Source organism: Malaclemys terrapin, chromosome 9 (assembly GCF_027887155.1).
Source record: "Malaclemys terrapin pileata isolate rMalTer1 chromosome 9, rMalTer1.hap1, whole genome shotgun sequence".
Classification (NCBI taxonomy): Eukaryota; Metazoa; Chordata; order Testudines; family Emydidae; genus Malaclemys; species Malaclemys terrapin.
The window spans coordinates 20,349,696-20,364,034 of record NC_071513.1 but is presented as its reverse complement, the minus strand read 5'-3'; the positions used below and the strand labels follow the sequence as shown (position 1 = coordinate 20,364,034).

General features: G+C 44.5%; 1 protein-coding gene across 3 annotated transcripts; it reads right to left on the bottom strand.

Annotated features, from left to right (window-relative positions):
• Positions 1-1,436: 1,436 nt before the first annotated feature.
• On the bottom strand, positions 1,437-9,794 carry LOC128843515 (uncharacterized). Of its 3 annotated transcripts, none has more exons than XM_054040391.1 (2): positions 9,535-9,794; positions 1,437-2,778 (listed from the first exon to the last, which is right to left on the bottom strand). In XM_054040391.1, the coding sequence occupies exon 2, from the start codon at positions 2,422-2,424 to the stop codon at positions 1,750-1,752; it is 675 nt and encodes a 224-aa protein (XP_053896366.1). In that variant the 5' UTR covers positions 2,425-2,778; positions 9,535-9,794; the 3' UTR covers positions 1,437-1,749. The 3 variants fall into 3 exon arrangements, 2 of the variants coding, with proteins under 2 accessions (XP_053896366.1, XP_053896367.1); XM_054040392.1 differs by having other exon boundaries at positions 1,437-2,773; XR_008446285.1 differs by lacking the exon at positions 1,437-2,778 and adding an exon at positions 6,272-7,044.
• Between the last annotated feature and the right edge of the window lie 4,545 nt (positions 9,795-14,339).

Genomic DNA, 14,339 nt, shown 5'->3' with positions numbered 1-14,339 from the left:
AGAAAGGAGGGGGGGATGGTTAATTTCTCCTTGTTTTAAGATCCAAGGGGTTTGGATCTGTATTCACCAGGGAATTGGTGAAGGTCTCTGAAGGCTACCCAGGGAAGGGAATTAGCTTTGGGATGGTGGCAGCAGACCAGATCTAAGCTGGTAGTTAAGCTTTCATGCAGGCCCCACATTTGTACCCTAAAGTTCAAAGTGGGGAAGCAGCCTTGACAGCTGAACAGAAATGTTCCCCGCTGTTAGCCATGCGGTGGGGGGGAGGGGTGAAGTGATCATCCCAGAGAATTGGGTGTGTGGGGGGGAGGAGGGGTTAGTTGAGTTTGTGCTACATGTTAACCCGGGAACCGCAGCCCCTCCTTTTACATTGCAAACCCATTTTAAGTGGCCAACCCAATGGGTGCTTGGTATGGGAAATGAGGGCGCTACTGTTTGAAACCATTCCCACATGTTAAGATGAAGAAAAAAGCCAAAAGACTGGCTTACCATGGCTGCCTGCAAGCCAAAATCTGTTGCCTGGCACTGCGTGAGTGATCTCTCACACCAAACCGGCAGGCCCTCACTATAAGAGGAAAAATGCGACCTTGTAACAAAAGCACATGTGCTGTGTGATGTGAACAGCAAAATTTAATGTGAAAGAGTATACCCATTGTTCTCTAAAATGTGTCTTTTTTAACCACCTCTCCCTTCTCCTCCACCAGCTGCAAATGTTTCTCCTTCACAGAGGAGAGTGAAGATTAGAAGGAGAAAACGGCAGACTCGGGATGACATGTTCACGGAGCTCCAGATGTCCTCTCACGCTGAAAGAGTACAGCAGAATGCGTGGAGGCAGTCAATGTCAGACTACAGAAAAGCATAGTATGAACGAGAGGAGAGGTGGCGGGCTGAATCGCGGGATGAACAGAGCAAGTGGCGGGCTGAAGATGATAGGTGGCGTCAGCTTGCAGACAGAAGGCAAGAGTCAATGCTCTGGCTGCTGGAGCATCAAACTGATATGCTCGAGCGTATGGTTGAGCTGCAGGAAAGGCAGCAGGAGCAGAGACCACCGCTACAGCCCCTGTGTAACCAACAGTCCTCCTCCCCAAGTTCCATAGCCTCCTCTCCCAGATGCCCACGAACACGGCGGGGGGGGGGCCCTCCGGCCACCCAGTCACTCCACCCCAGATGATTGCCCGAGCATCAGAAGGCTGGCCTTCAATAAGAGTTAAAGTGCAGTGTGTCCTTTTCCATCCCTCCTCCCCCACCCATCCCGGGCTACCTTGGCAATTATCCCCCTAGTTGTGTAAGGAATTAATAAAGAATGCATGAATGTGAAGTAACAATGACTTTATTGCCTCTGCAAGCGGTGCTCGAAGGGGGAGGGGAGGGTGGGGTGGTTGGTTTACAGGGAAGTAGAGTGAACCAGGTGGGGTGGGGGGGGACAGAGGGTTCATCAAGGAGAAACAAAACAGAAGTTTCACACCATAGCCTAGTCAGTCACAAAATTCGTTTTCAAAGCTTCTCTGAGCGCACCGCACCCTGCTGTGCTCTTCTAACCGCCCTGGTGTCTGGCTGCGTGTAATCAGCGGCCAGGCGATGTGCCTCAACCTCCCACCCCACCATAAATGTCTCCCCCTTACTCTCACAGATATTGTGGAGCGCACAGCAAGCAGCAATAACAATGGGGATATTCTTTTCGATGAGGTCTGAGTGAGTCAGTAAGCTGTGCCAGCGCGCTTTTAAACGTCCAAATGCACATTCCACCACCATTCAGCACTTGCTCAGCCTGTAGTTGAACAGGTTCTGACTACTGTCCAGGCTGCCTGTGTACGGCTTCATGAGCCGTGGCATTAAGGGGTAGGCTGGATCCCCAAGGATAACTATAGGCATTTCAACATCCCCAACGGTTATTTTCTGGTCCAGGAAGAAAGTCCCTTCCTCCAGCTTTCGAAACAGACCAGAGTGCCTGAAGACGCGAGCATCATGTACCTTTCCCGGCCATCCTACGATGTTGGTGAAACGTCCCTTGTGATCCACCAGGGCTTGCAGTAGCATTGAAAAGTACCCCTTGCGGTTTATGTACTCGGTGGCTTGGTGCTCTGGTGCCAAGATAGGGATATGGGTTCCGTCTATCGCCCCACCACAGTTTGTGAATCCCATTGCAGCAAAGCCATCCACTATGGCCTGCATGTTTCCCAGAGTCACTATCCTTGATATCAGCAGGTCTTTCATTGCCCTGGCAACTTGGATCACAGCAGCCCCCACAGTAGATTTGCCCACTCCAAATTGATTCCTGACTGACCAGTAGCTGTCTGGCGTTGCAAGCTTCCACAGGGCTATCGCCACTCGCTTCTCAACTGTGAGGGCTGCTCTCATCCTGGTATTCTGGCGTTTCAGGGCAGGGGAAAGCAAGACACAAAGTTCCATGAAAGTGCCCTTACGCATGCGAAAGTTTCGCAGCCACTGGGAATCGTCCCACCCCTGCAGCACGATGCGGTCCCACCAGTCTGTGCTTGTTTCCTGGGCCCAGAATCAGCGTTCCATGGCATGAACCTGCCCCAGTAACACCATGATTTGCACATTGCTGGGGCCTGTACTTTGTGAGAGGTCTATGTCCATATCAATGTCCTCATCACTCTTGTCGCCGCGCTGCAATCACCTCCTCGGCTGGTCCTGGTTTTGCTTTGGCATGTCCTGGCTCTGCACATACTCCAGGAGAATGCGCGTGGTGTTCAAAGTGCTCATAATTGCCGTGGTGATCTGAGCGGGCTCCATGATCCCAGTGCTATGGCATCTGGTCTGAAAAAAAGGAGTGAAACTAGTATCTGACAGAGGGAGGGAGGGAGGAGCGAGTGACGACATGGCGTACAGGTACAGGGAATTTAAATCAACAAAGGTGGCTGTGCATCAGGGAGAAACACAAACAACTGTCACACAGAATGGCCCCCCCCCAAAGATTGAACTCAAAACCCTGGGTTTAGCAGGCCATTGATTTCACGGAGGAAGGGGGAAGCAAAGGAATACAGAACAAATCTATTTTTTACATCTTAAGCTGTCAGATGACAGTGCAGCATGACTGATAGCCCTCGGCATCTTCTGGGTGCTTGGCAGAAAATACTGGGCGCTTGGCAGAAAATAGCATACTACGACTGATAGCCAGCATCGTCGAGACTGCCCAGGTGCCCATGATTGACAGCCACTGCAGTACGATGACAACGGATATCAGTCTTAATATACCATCTTCTACCAAAAGGCAAAGGGCTGCTGTTGTGTGCAATGCAGCCCCACGTCTGCCAGCCCCATGTCTGCCAGCACCCAGATCGCCAATGAAGGCTACCATATCATACTGCACCGTCTACTGCCAAAAGGCAATTAGCTGCTGCTGTGTAGCAATGCAGTACCATGTCTGCCGGCACCCAGAGGGCATATGGTGACGGTGAGCTGAGCTGAGCGGGCTCCATGCTTGGCATGGTATGTTGTCTGCACAGGTAACCCAGGTAAAAAGGCGCGAATCGATTGTCTGCCGTTGCTCTGACGGAGGGGGAGGTGCCTGATGACATGTACCCAGAACCCCCCATGACACTGTTTTGCATCATTCAGGCATTGGGATCTCAACCCAGAATTCCAATGGGCGGCAGAGACTGCAGGAACTGTGGGATAGCTACCCACAGTGCAACACTCCGGAAGTTGACGCTAACCTCGGTACTGTGGACACGGTCCGCTGACTTCATGCACTTAGAGCATTTTATGTGGGGACACACACAATCGGCTGTATACAACCGATTTCTATAAAACCGGCTTCTATAAATTCGACCTAATTTCGTAGTGTAGACATACCCCAAGAGGTTACATGGCACTGTTAGTAGTTCTGCAATTTCATATTTGAGTTCCTTCAGAACGCTTGGGTGAATCCCAGCTGGTCCTGGTAACTTATTACTTTATCAATTTGTTCCAAATATGCCTTAGTCAAAGTGATTGGAGTTTAAATTACCTACTCGCCTAAGTCTCTTGAAAATGACAATCTTTCAGACTTCTATAACTGGTAGGTCTCATCCTCAACCTCCTCATTTTTATTCATAGACTGGAAGAGAAAAAAGTTTTTCTGCTTTGTCAACTCCAATTCAATTTCTCACTTTTGAATTAATCAATCCAAATGAAGAAAATAGTCTTTCTGTGCCTGAAGAAGAAGCTACTCTGTCAAAAGCTAGTTTAGCTCTTAAACACTGGTTCCAGGTGCTTAGCTGCTGACTTCCACCAGTTCAGTGGTGTGACTTCTTTTAAATTGAGACCTGAGACAATTAGAGCGGAGGTAGAAAGAAACTATAAAACAGGAGTGAGATACCACCCAGGTGGGGTCGATGGATGATCCTGATGATATACATGATCGTGTCTTCTGTAGTAAGAGGCCAGTTCCCAATGCCTGTGATGATTTGCCAGTCTCTTGCACCCAGTAATACAGCCCCTGGATCCCCCACAGGATCAAGCACTTAATACAGTACATGTTGTGACATGTTTAAAGAGCTTAACCTGAAAAGTTAGAATCATTAGAAAAATATCTTTCTTTATAAAGATCAGCCCTTAAATCAAAGTTGTTGCTAGAGGGTCATGGACTCGGCCTATTTATTTTTTTAAATGTTTGACAAGATAATTTAGGTCTTAACATACTTTGTATTAAACCTGTTTACAATGAAATCTGAATTTATTTTTAAAAGAAAACTATAATTTAAACAAAAATTAAAAAAATCCAATTGAAATTATTTAAAAAATAATCTATTTTTATCCACTCTGTTTAGGAACTCCTATCACTTGGAACTTTTAAAATTAAATGGAACAATTCACTAGAAAATGGCTTCTAGTGAACAGTCCTGTACTTGGGATAACAACTGTGCTCTTTCTTTAGAGAAAATTCTGTAATCTTAGTCAATTTCCTATTGTATCACTATGGACTGAATTACTTCAGAGGTTTAGAATTTCTCTGATTCTCTGCTATGAGTTAATATGTGCAACTTTATTTATATATACTTGCAAGGGGGATTGTATTATTTAATATATTTGAAAAAAAATCTCATCTTGTTTTCTAAAGTTAAGGTCCTTCCAATTCTGCTGTATTTTTCCTCTTCCTGTGTTCTTTGGTCATTTCCCCCCCCCCCCCCCATTTTGCTTTTTTAATGCTCTTCTTCCTCACGCCTAGCCCTATGGCCTACTAGGGATTATTATTTGTATTAGTGTAACACCTTGTTGTGCTAGGCACTGTACAAACACATAGTGGAAGACAATCCATGCCCCAAAGAGACAAGACAGGGTGGGAAAATGGAGGCCCAGACAGGTGAAGTGACATACCTAAGGTCACTGTGAGAGTCTGGAAATAGAATCCTGACATCCTGAGTAATAGGCCTCAGAATCCTGTCTACTAGACCACATTGCCTCCAAATACATAGTTAAGGAGTCAAAGTAACTTCCTTACCTATTAACTCCCTGGGTCCCTTGGAACAAGGATTGCTGAAGAGGCCAAGCCCTCAATTTTTAGGGGACCATGTTTCTCCTCCTGTGACTGCATCTGGTAGAACCAGGGGTGACATGGATAGCATCCAGTCAAGCTGTGATGGAAGAATATGGTGTCTTTGGGGAGAGCTGATACAAGGGGGATAACTGGGTATTTTTGGAGAACCATGCAAAAAAGATGAATCTCTCTCCAATTTATTCGACTGTACTCGGGTATGGTTGCACCTTCCTTTTATACATTTAATTTGACTCTCTTAATCACAGTGGATTGCTATACACCAATTGGAGACAGTTGCATTAAAATAATTAAGTACAAGACAATGAGACAGGACTGGGTTTTAGCCTTATCACTGAATGTCCTCACTTCAGTCACTTTTTCAGTTTCTTAATATTATTGGACTAATAACACACTTTCTGTGCATGGGGAATTGCTTGGCCACTCATTTTCTGTTTAACTTTGTGCAAATCACTTAAAGGCTCTGTCTCAGTTTTCCTCCCCACAGTAAAATGGGAATAATAAATACTCTACCACATAGGATGTTCTGAGGACTAATTAGTTAATGTTTTTACAGCACTTTGAAGATAGTCATAATACCTTTTATTATCCATGATGAGCAGGTATTTAGACAATTTCCCTTATTTAAGAGCTGTGAGTCAGTGTGCATTACAGAACCAGCAAGGATGTGTATATTACAGACTCCATGAAAACAAGGTATTTCAGAGACAAGTAACTTGATCTCATTTATTTGATCAATTTCAAAATAGGAAAAATAAGGTTAGAAGAGTGAAATGTACATGTGACTATGAAGTCAGAAATGTAGACTAGACAAGTAGATTAGGTGAATCTGACATCAGAGAAAGCAGCAATCTGTTAAGAGCTTTCCAAACAAAGAAAGTGATCAGGGATTTGACCATTGTGAGCAATGTAGGTTTCATAACCAGATCAAAAATGTTTGACCCAAATTCTTACTTCAATTACATTGGGTTGATCCTATTAAAGGCAAGGGGGTTGCACTGGTGTGACTGAGGATACATCCCTTTTTTACCACGAGCCTGGCTTGATACTTGAATATAATGAGTGCTTGCATTAATAATGAGTAGAATTGATCACCTTGATCAAGAATACGCCCTTTGTTGTTCACTTGACAGTCCTCCTTCAGTTTTGCCCTCTTAATTTAAGCTGATTGATACCTACTAAACATTTTTGCTCTTTGTCCACAGCTTCTCCTGTGAAGAAATCTTGAAGAAGTTTCCAATTTCCTCTCTGAATAGGATTCACTTTTTAAGTATTCCAATCCTTCAATAAAAATAAGTCTAACCTATATTTCAGCAGGATATAAAAGATCTCTACCATTATTTTCTCAAATATCCATTTTCTCCGTTTCCTTAGGTTGGCAGATCTGGCTTCATTTAGATGCTCACCTTTTTCACATCTCTGCACACAGATGCACTACTAAGCCATTTAATGTAAGTAGAATAAAACCATATCTGAAAAAATTCATCAGGGCTGTGCTCACAGGAGATTGTGCAGCAGCAGGGAAGTACTTGACTTGATGTGAAATCCTGAGATTGACACACAAAATATCAAGATCATGAAAATGCACACACTAAAGGTGATTTATGATAAAAAACATAGGAGTCAGACATTACATGCGTATCAGTTATGGATGGGCAATGGTTAATAAAGCATTAAAAGGGTACAACATTTATATTGAATTTTAAAAATATTTTAAAAGATGTTTAAGGGGATTAGGATATTTCAATAAACTCGGATTATTTTTTACAGTTTGGATAATTAATACAGAATGGAGCTTCAGAAAGATGACTGAGCTAGATTTATAACTATAAAATATTCTTCCAAAATGAGCAGAATCAATGTTGGAGTTATGCCAAAGGCTGACTCCTATAGTTCAAGAAGTGACTTCGGTAACTCTGATTGCAGTGCTCAGACTGAATGAAAATGCTCCCAATGTTCTGGCAACTGAATTAGTCAGGAATCAGAATGGGAGGGTAAAAGAAAGTGATAGTACTCTATTCAAGGTCCACCCTCTATCCCCAAATATATGGATTCTTTGGTTAAATAATCAGATTTGATATTACAACGGTCATCATTAGATTTAATGGTTAATATCCCACTGAGATTATTGGAGGGATTTCATGTCTCCCTGAGCTTTTGGGCCACCTTCATCCCTAATGAAACTCCACTTATTTCTACGGGTTTACACCAGATGGGAATGTGATCCACCGTTAACTATATTTGCCTGCAGACTCCATAAGGTAACATTGCATCAATTCACATTTGGAAAAAAAGTTATTCAGCCACAACATATGGGCTCAGTGCAGATATTACTGGATGAACTATGGCCTGTATTCTGCAGGAGATCAGACTAGATGACTGCAATGGTCCCTGACAGTCTTGAAATGCATGAATCTATGAACCAGAATGGGAAAAAAATTAAACCTTAAAAATGTATAAATAGTTGTAGGGACTGAAATTACTAATGGAATTAAGAGATAATTGGATGAAATTAAGAATGGAAAAATTAAAGATTATCAGAAAAAAAATGAGTTAAATGTAATAGGCTATAGAATAGTTCATGGAAAGTGGTGGAAACACTGCTCTTGCTTGGGATTTTTAGAACTAGGTTGGACCAAGCATTACAAAATGTAAGGAACAATCCTGCACTGGAGATAATGGCCATCAATATTCATAAAAAAATTGTGTAATTTATTAATCTTCAGCCTGTACCATTATGGACTGAATGACTATAAATCAGAGAGGCTGTGTGATTACATCTTGAGAAGCTACTGGAATTAGATCAGTGTAAAGCTGGTGTAATTGAGAGACAAATCAGTCATGTTGTCTCTGTTTAACACCAGTACGATTGTCATGGCTAACCTGTCACTATGAAAGATTCCTCCATTTTACAAATTTGGCCCTGCCTTTTATGTTTTCATTGTGGTTAAGTTTGGTTTACCACAGATACATAGGATTACATTGTTTAAAATACATTTTATTCAAAGGGCAAGTATACTAATATTTGCCTTTTCCCAGAATTTGAATATTCAGTGCCATAATTGTTCTTTTAACTAAAATGATGACTTTTGCATTTAAGGGATTCCCATTGTAAAATGGGGATAACATCTCCCTCCATTACAGGAGTGTTGCAAGGATAAAAATTCATTAGTGTTTGTGCAAAGCAAAGCTGCTACTACTACTGTTAGTAGAGAGAGAGAGCGCGAGCGAGCGCGAGACACACACACACACACTCTCATGACTTTTCCTGTGGTTTGCCATGGCAGACAGCCAGCCTTGCATATAGTTCTAGGCATATTTAGACAAATAGTTTAAAAAGCTTCATGTCGTTTATATTAACATATACCATAGTGATATGCAGCTTTATAAAGTTCTAAGTAGAAAATCAATAACTTTAAAAAAAGAACTCCAAACCCCTTCCCTCACTTCCCTCCTTTACCTTCTATACTGTAGCTATGTAGGTTTAATACATGACTACTGACCAATGATTTTGGGTGCCTTAATATTTGTGTGCCTAACTGGTGACACCTTAAAGGGAGCTGATTTTCAAAAGTGCTGAGTACCTGTCCTCTGAAAAGTCAGGCACCTTTAAGGGGTCTCAAGATGGCCACCAAAAATTGAGCTACCCAAAAGTCACTAGTCATTTTTGAAAAATAGAATCCTTCATATCGTTCTATTTTCTACTTTGAAATTATGGGAGAAAATGTTGATTCCACAGGCCGATAGATAAATACCAGATTACTGATCACGTGTTCTATTTACTGTTGTTTCCCCATTATTGAGCCAAGCAGCTAGTTAAATTGTAGGGCCCTGGAGATGTTCCAATTGGAAATAGATTGAATCTGGAGTGTCTTGTATAAGACAAGAACACCCCCCCCCTCCCCACACACACACACCCAAAACACAAGATTACATTAAAAAAGACAAAAACAAAAAAACCCACACCACAAGGAATGTACAGAGTCCTGCTTCTCTGGACACAGGGGAAACCAAAAACAAAAGGAGTAGTTCCTTACCCAACCAGGATGAGGGCAGTCTAGCCTAGTGGTCAGATTGGACAGCAGGCCTCATGGTCAGAGTCAGAGCCATAGTCAGTCATCAGAAGCCAAAGTCTAACCAGAACCAAAGGTCAAGCCAGAGTCCATAATCTGGAGCCACGGCCAAAAATCAAAATCAGCCATCAAGAACCAGATACCAGAGTCCCATAGGAGCTGGAGCCAAAGGTCAAAACCAGAGATCAGGAACTAGAGCATACAGGATACTAGGCAAAGCTGAGACAGACACAGTGGTAGACCTGAGCATTGAAAAAATAGGGAACTGGGGGGTGCTGCTGGCTTAAGAACCAGCCTGCAGGCCTCTGCAGCCAATCAGGTTGCATGGCTAATCAGGCAGCCTGCTGCAGGCAGTTGTGCTGATGAGGCTGCCTACAGACTAGCTCTGTGGGAGGCCCTGATCCCTGACACAGCCCCAAGCCTTTTCAGCCAATAAACCCCAAAGCTCTCATTTTTCCCAAGGTCACATTGGGCTCACAGGCTACTGCTTGGTTTTCTTGCTTTTTGCCTCTGCAACTCTCTCTCTGTTCTTGTCTCTTCTGTTTCTCTGTGTTATGCCTCCAAACAATACTCAGCAAAAGCCCTCTGCAGTTAGTCCAGAAACCCCTGTGTGTGTTCATATAACCCTTTTGTCTTAGATAGGGGCTTGATATTAATGTATTCTTATAGTTATGTTAATTGAAGGGCGAGTTCACACCCCTCAATCTCAGCAAGGTTTTAATTTGACCTATGAGGAGGTTTCACCCAGCTCATAACAATTTTACATGATTATCTGATTGTTTTAGTCTGGCTAAGAGTACAGTGAAGAACAATTTGATGGCTCACTGCTGCTCTCAAGGATTTCTTGAGCTTTAATTGCCTTTAACATTTACACCTTCACTAAGCAGTTAGTAAAGTAACACTGTGAGTTTTATTCAGAGAAGAAGGGACAGTTGGTTTACTTATGCTTTCTTTGTGTTGTTTTTGAACAGCGGATACTGTTGTTTTACAAAAGTAAGATTAAAAACAGCTATTGGTTATTTAAATTAATATGTGGGGTAATCATTTTCATTTAAACACTGTACAATACATGAAAGCAAAAACCCATAAATAAAGTTTGCTCTTTGCTGGCAACAAAGGCAGTAACTAGTCCAGATACCATAGTCTATGGCAATAAACTAAAAGCCAGCACATTTACTTTTTAACGAGAGTGGACTATATAATTTCCCCCCATAAAACTAAACTCTACATAGAGGGTCACTGAGACTAAAATTATAATTTACACATTACAATACATTGAAAAAAAATTAGAACATTCACTTCATTTCCCTATACAACAGAGGTTCCCAAACTTTTTAGTAAGGCGACCCACCAACTGCATTTTGTCTTCTTTTTTTTGCAATGCACCCAGGGTCCAAATCAGTGGGGATCCAAAATCATAGATCATCATCCTCCCCTGCTGACAGGCACCAACTATGCAGCAGCACCATGTGTCCTGGCACCACAACCCTAATTCCAGCCTGGTGTGGAGGAGAGGCCCTGGGGGGAGGGGGAGGGGGCAGAGGCTGGAGAGCAAGCTTGCCCCGCCCTCTGCGGCGGCTCCTGTCCTGTGAGGCTGGACCTGGCACTGCAGCGCCACTCAGATTTGGCCCAGCCAAATCCATCGTGATGGGGGTGCAGTCAGACAAAATTTGAGTGAGTGGCATTGTGACCTGGTGCACAAAGTCATTGCACCACTCAGATTTCACCCAGCCACTACTCCAACCCCATGCACAAGGTTGCAACACCTAGAGCAGGGAACAAGGCCCAGCCCCATAGGACAGGAACTATCACTGTGGGATGAGTGTGGGTTCACTTTCCAATCTCCCTACCCCCCAAGGCATCTCCTCCTCACCAGGCCAACAACCCCTCTACAGCCTTCCCATGACATTTGGGAAACACTGCTATTAACAATGAATTTACTATCTGAATTCATATGAGACCCAATCTTGCAACACACCCTAACACAGCTGTCTTTAAAAACAAAATCTACATCCCTATTTTTTATACCAACATGAGAGAGGATTTTTCAGTGTACACATACAAAGAAAGAAAAAGCATTCAGTACGCTTCTTGCATGAATTAGTCTCGCCAGAAGACAGATCCTTTTAATAGGCACAGAGAATTCCATAGGGATATGGTGTCTACGGCACTCCTGATGGCAGCTGTTAGTATAGATCTGGGATTGAATCCATTCCTGCACCAGTCTAGAGCCTAGTGAAGGGATGGGTAGCTAAGGTGCAGTCCTTGGCACCTTGGGGTGCTATGGGTCTTGGGCAGCTGGAGAATAGCCAAAGTGCAGCGTTTCACCAGTCATATCCCCAGAATCATGTGGGCTTTGGGTGGGTTTCTGGGAAGAAGGGGTTTTACAGAAAGCCCACTATACCAAAAGGGGTATTTTTGGATAAGGAATGCAACTGATTTGCTGATAAAAATTGGCTGTAGGACAACTGTGATCTGGACCCATTGAAATTAGAGATAAGGGACTGCAAAGTATGGGGTATTATTTCCCTTTATAAGTATCAAAAACTAGACAAAAGAGTTGTTGGGTGGGTTTTTTTGGTATTTACTTTTGTTTCATTCAGAATGATTTCAAGGAACTATCTGGATGATAGAAGAAAAACTCAGCCAAAGTCATCCCTAGTGTAACTCCAGTAGAAGTTGACAGCCACTAGAGCAGAATTTTGCACAGCATTAGCGGTCTTCTGGGCCATATTTTCCAAGTCTTTTTGAATGTTCCTTTAGAAATATAGGGGCAAATTTTCAAAAATACATTGCCTTTCCTGCCAAAGTAATTTACTTCTTCTACCACTGGAATGCAAACACCTCTGGAGTACAATGCAGCAGCTGATTATAAGCACACAGAAATAAATTTTTTATTAAGATGATGTTTAAAAAAAAGTGAACGGTACAGAGTTTAAGCGTAGAAGTTTCTGGTTATCAGGGAATAACGTACAGATTATCAAGAGGTGTGAAGTTTGGGTTAAGATCGGATGGCATAAGGAATACATAATCTGCAATATTCCCGATTGGGGGTAAAAGGTTAACGGGTCAAAGTACAGACATTGAGATATGAGGGTATGTTGTTCATATAATGGCTATGTTCAGGTGTGGAGTTTAATGAGTGGATACAATGATGAGGATGGACTGACGCTCATTTGGTGAGATTTAACGTTCAGTGAGTTTATGGTTCCAGTTCATATGGTCCAATGGACAAAGTCTCTCGGTCCCTTTCTCGTGGTCTTTCGCTCTCAGGGTGTCGGCCAGGGGAGCGTACTTTTCCAGCTTATGAGCTCAAAAGGCTGAGGTCCTGTTCTCAAAGGAGACTGTGACATCGAAGAGGACGATCTTTTTCTGGGCCTCGTTGGTGACAATGACATCAGGTCACAGCTGGCTTGTCAGTACCGGGGATGGCGCATTTCATGTCGACCTCCCGCAGGCGCAGTGCGATGGCTTTCAGCAGGTGGTTCTGGATGGTGCTGTGGCGCAGCTGCCAGGCTCTGGAGTGGGGCTTGCAGCTGCACAGGATGTGGGGCAGAGTCTCGTTGGAGAAGCTGCACTTCCTGCAACGCTTGTCTCGGTTCCCGTGGCGGACGGCTCCGTTGAGCGGGAGGCAGTTGAGCCGCGCATGGTGGATGAACCGCCAGTCGGCTAAATGGGTGAAGCTGCCCCCGGCGAGGAAGTAGTTGCTGGCGTCCCACTTGCTGGTCAACTCAAAGGCTTTACCCTGGTCTGGTTTATGCTTCAGGGTTTCCACATACAGCGAATGGATGGTGGCCTTCAGGGTCCTCTCCTGTGTGCCCCTGGCACTCAGGGAGATGATGTCGTCATTGTCAGACCTGATCTGTGGCACCAGGACTCCCAGCTCCTGGCGCTTCTCGCACCATTCCCAGCAGCAGCCGACACGCTTCTCCAGGCGACGCGTGGCATTGTGAGTGCGGGACCACGGTGAAGCGATGTTGCCCCCGTCTCGTCTGAATTCGCCATCCAGGGAGCCGCTCAGGAAGGTGGCAATGTCTTGGTTGGAGGGGGCTCTGCCGATGTAGACCAGCTCATTGCTGGCTGGGGAAGGAACAGCCACTTCTTCACCATTGATCTTGTTTGCCTTGTTGAGGGGCACCTTCGCCACAGCGGATCCCCTTAGGACGAACGAGATACGGGGGATCAGGAAGGTGTTCAGGGCATTTATCTTCTGCCACGGTGCCAACAGGGAGGCATCGATCTTGGAGGCATCCTGCAAGATCTCTTGAATGGTGTCCTCAGGTGTCTGCCAGACACAGAAACCCGTCAGCGTGCTGAGGTGCTGGTACACCTGCCCCTCTGCCAGAGGGATGACAGGTTTGCCCTTAATCTGGGACCCCCTCGCCTGCACCAAGTCCCTTTTGCTGCCGTCAATGTGGAGAGTTGTGCACTTCTTTGCATTGAAGTGGAGCCCCATCCAGTCGGCAGCTCGACTGGTGGTGTCTAGCATACCTTGGAGGCTCTCTGGGTCGTCCGCAGTCAGGACCAGGTCATCCGTGTAAGCCAGGACACTCACCCTCTCAGCGTGGAGGTTGAAGCCATCTGTACCATTGGAGATCACTCGCAGCAATGGCTCCATGGCGAGGTTAAAGATGATGGGGCTGAGGGGACAGCCCTGCTTTACTCTGCTCCGGATCAGGATCTCGGTGGTATCCCCTTCGACCGAGCGGATGGTGGTGCTGCATCCCTCATACAGCTCTCGGATCATATGAAGGAAGTTCTCTGGCATC

Coding starts and splice junctions, on each gene's coding strand:
- LOC128843515 (XM_054040391.1), bottom strand. CDS start 2,424: ATGCGTAAGGGCACTTTCATGGAACTTTGTGTCTTGCTTTCCCCTGCC.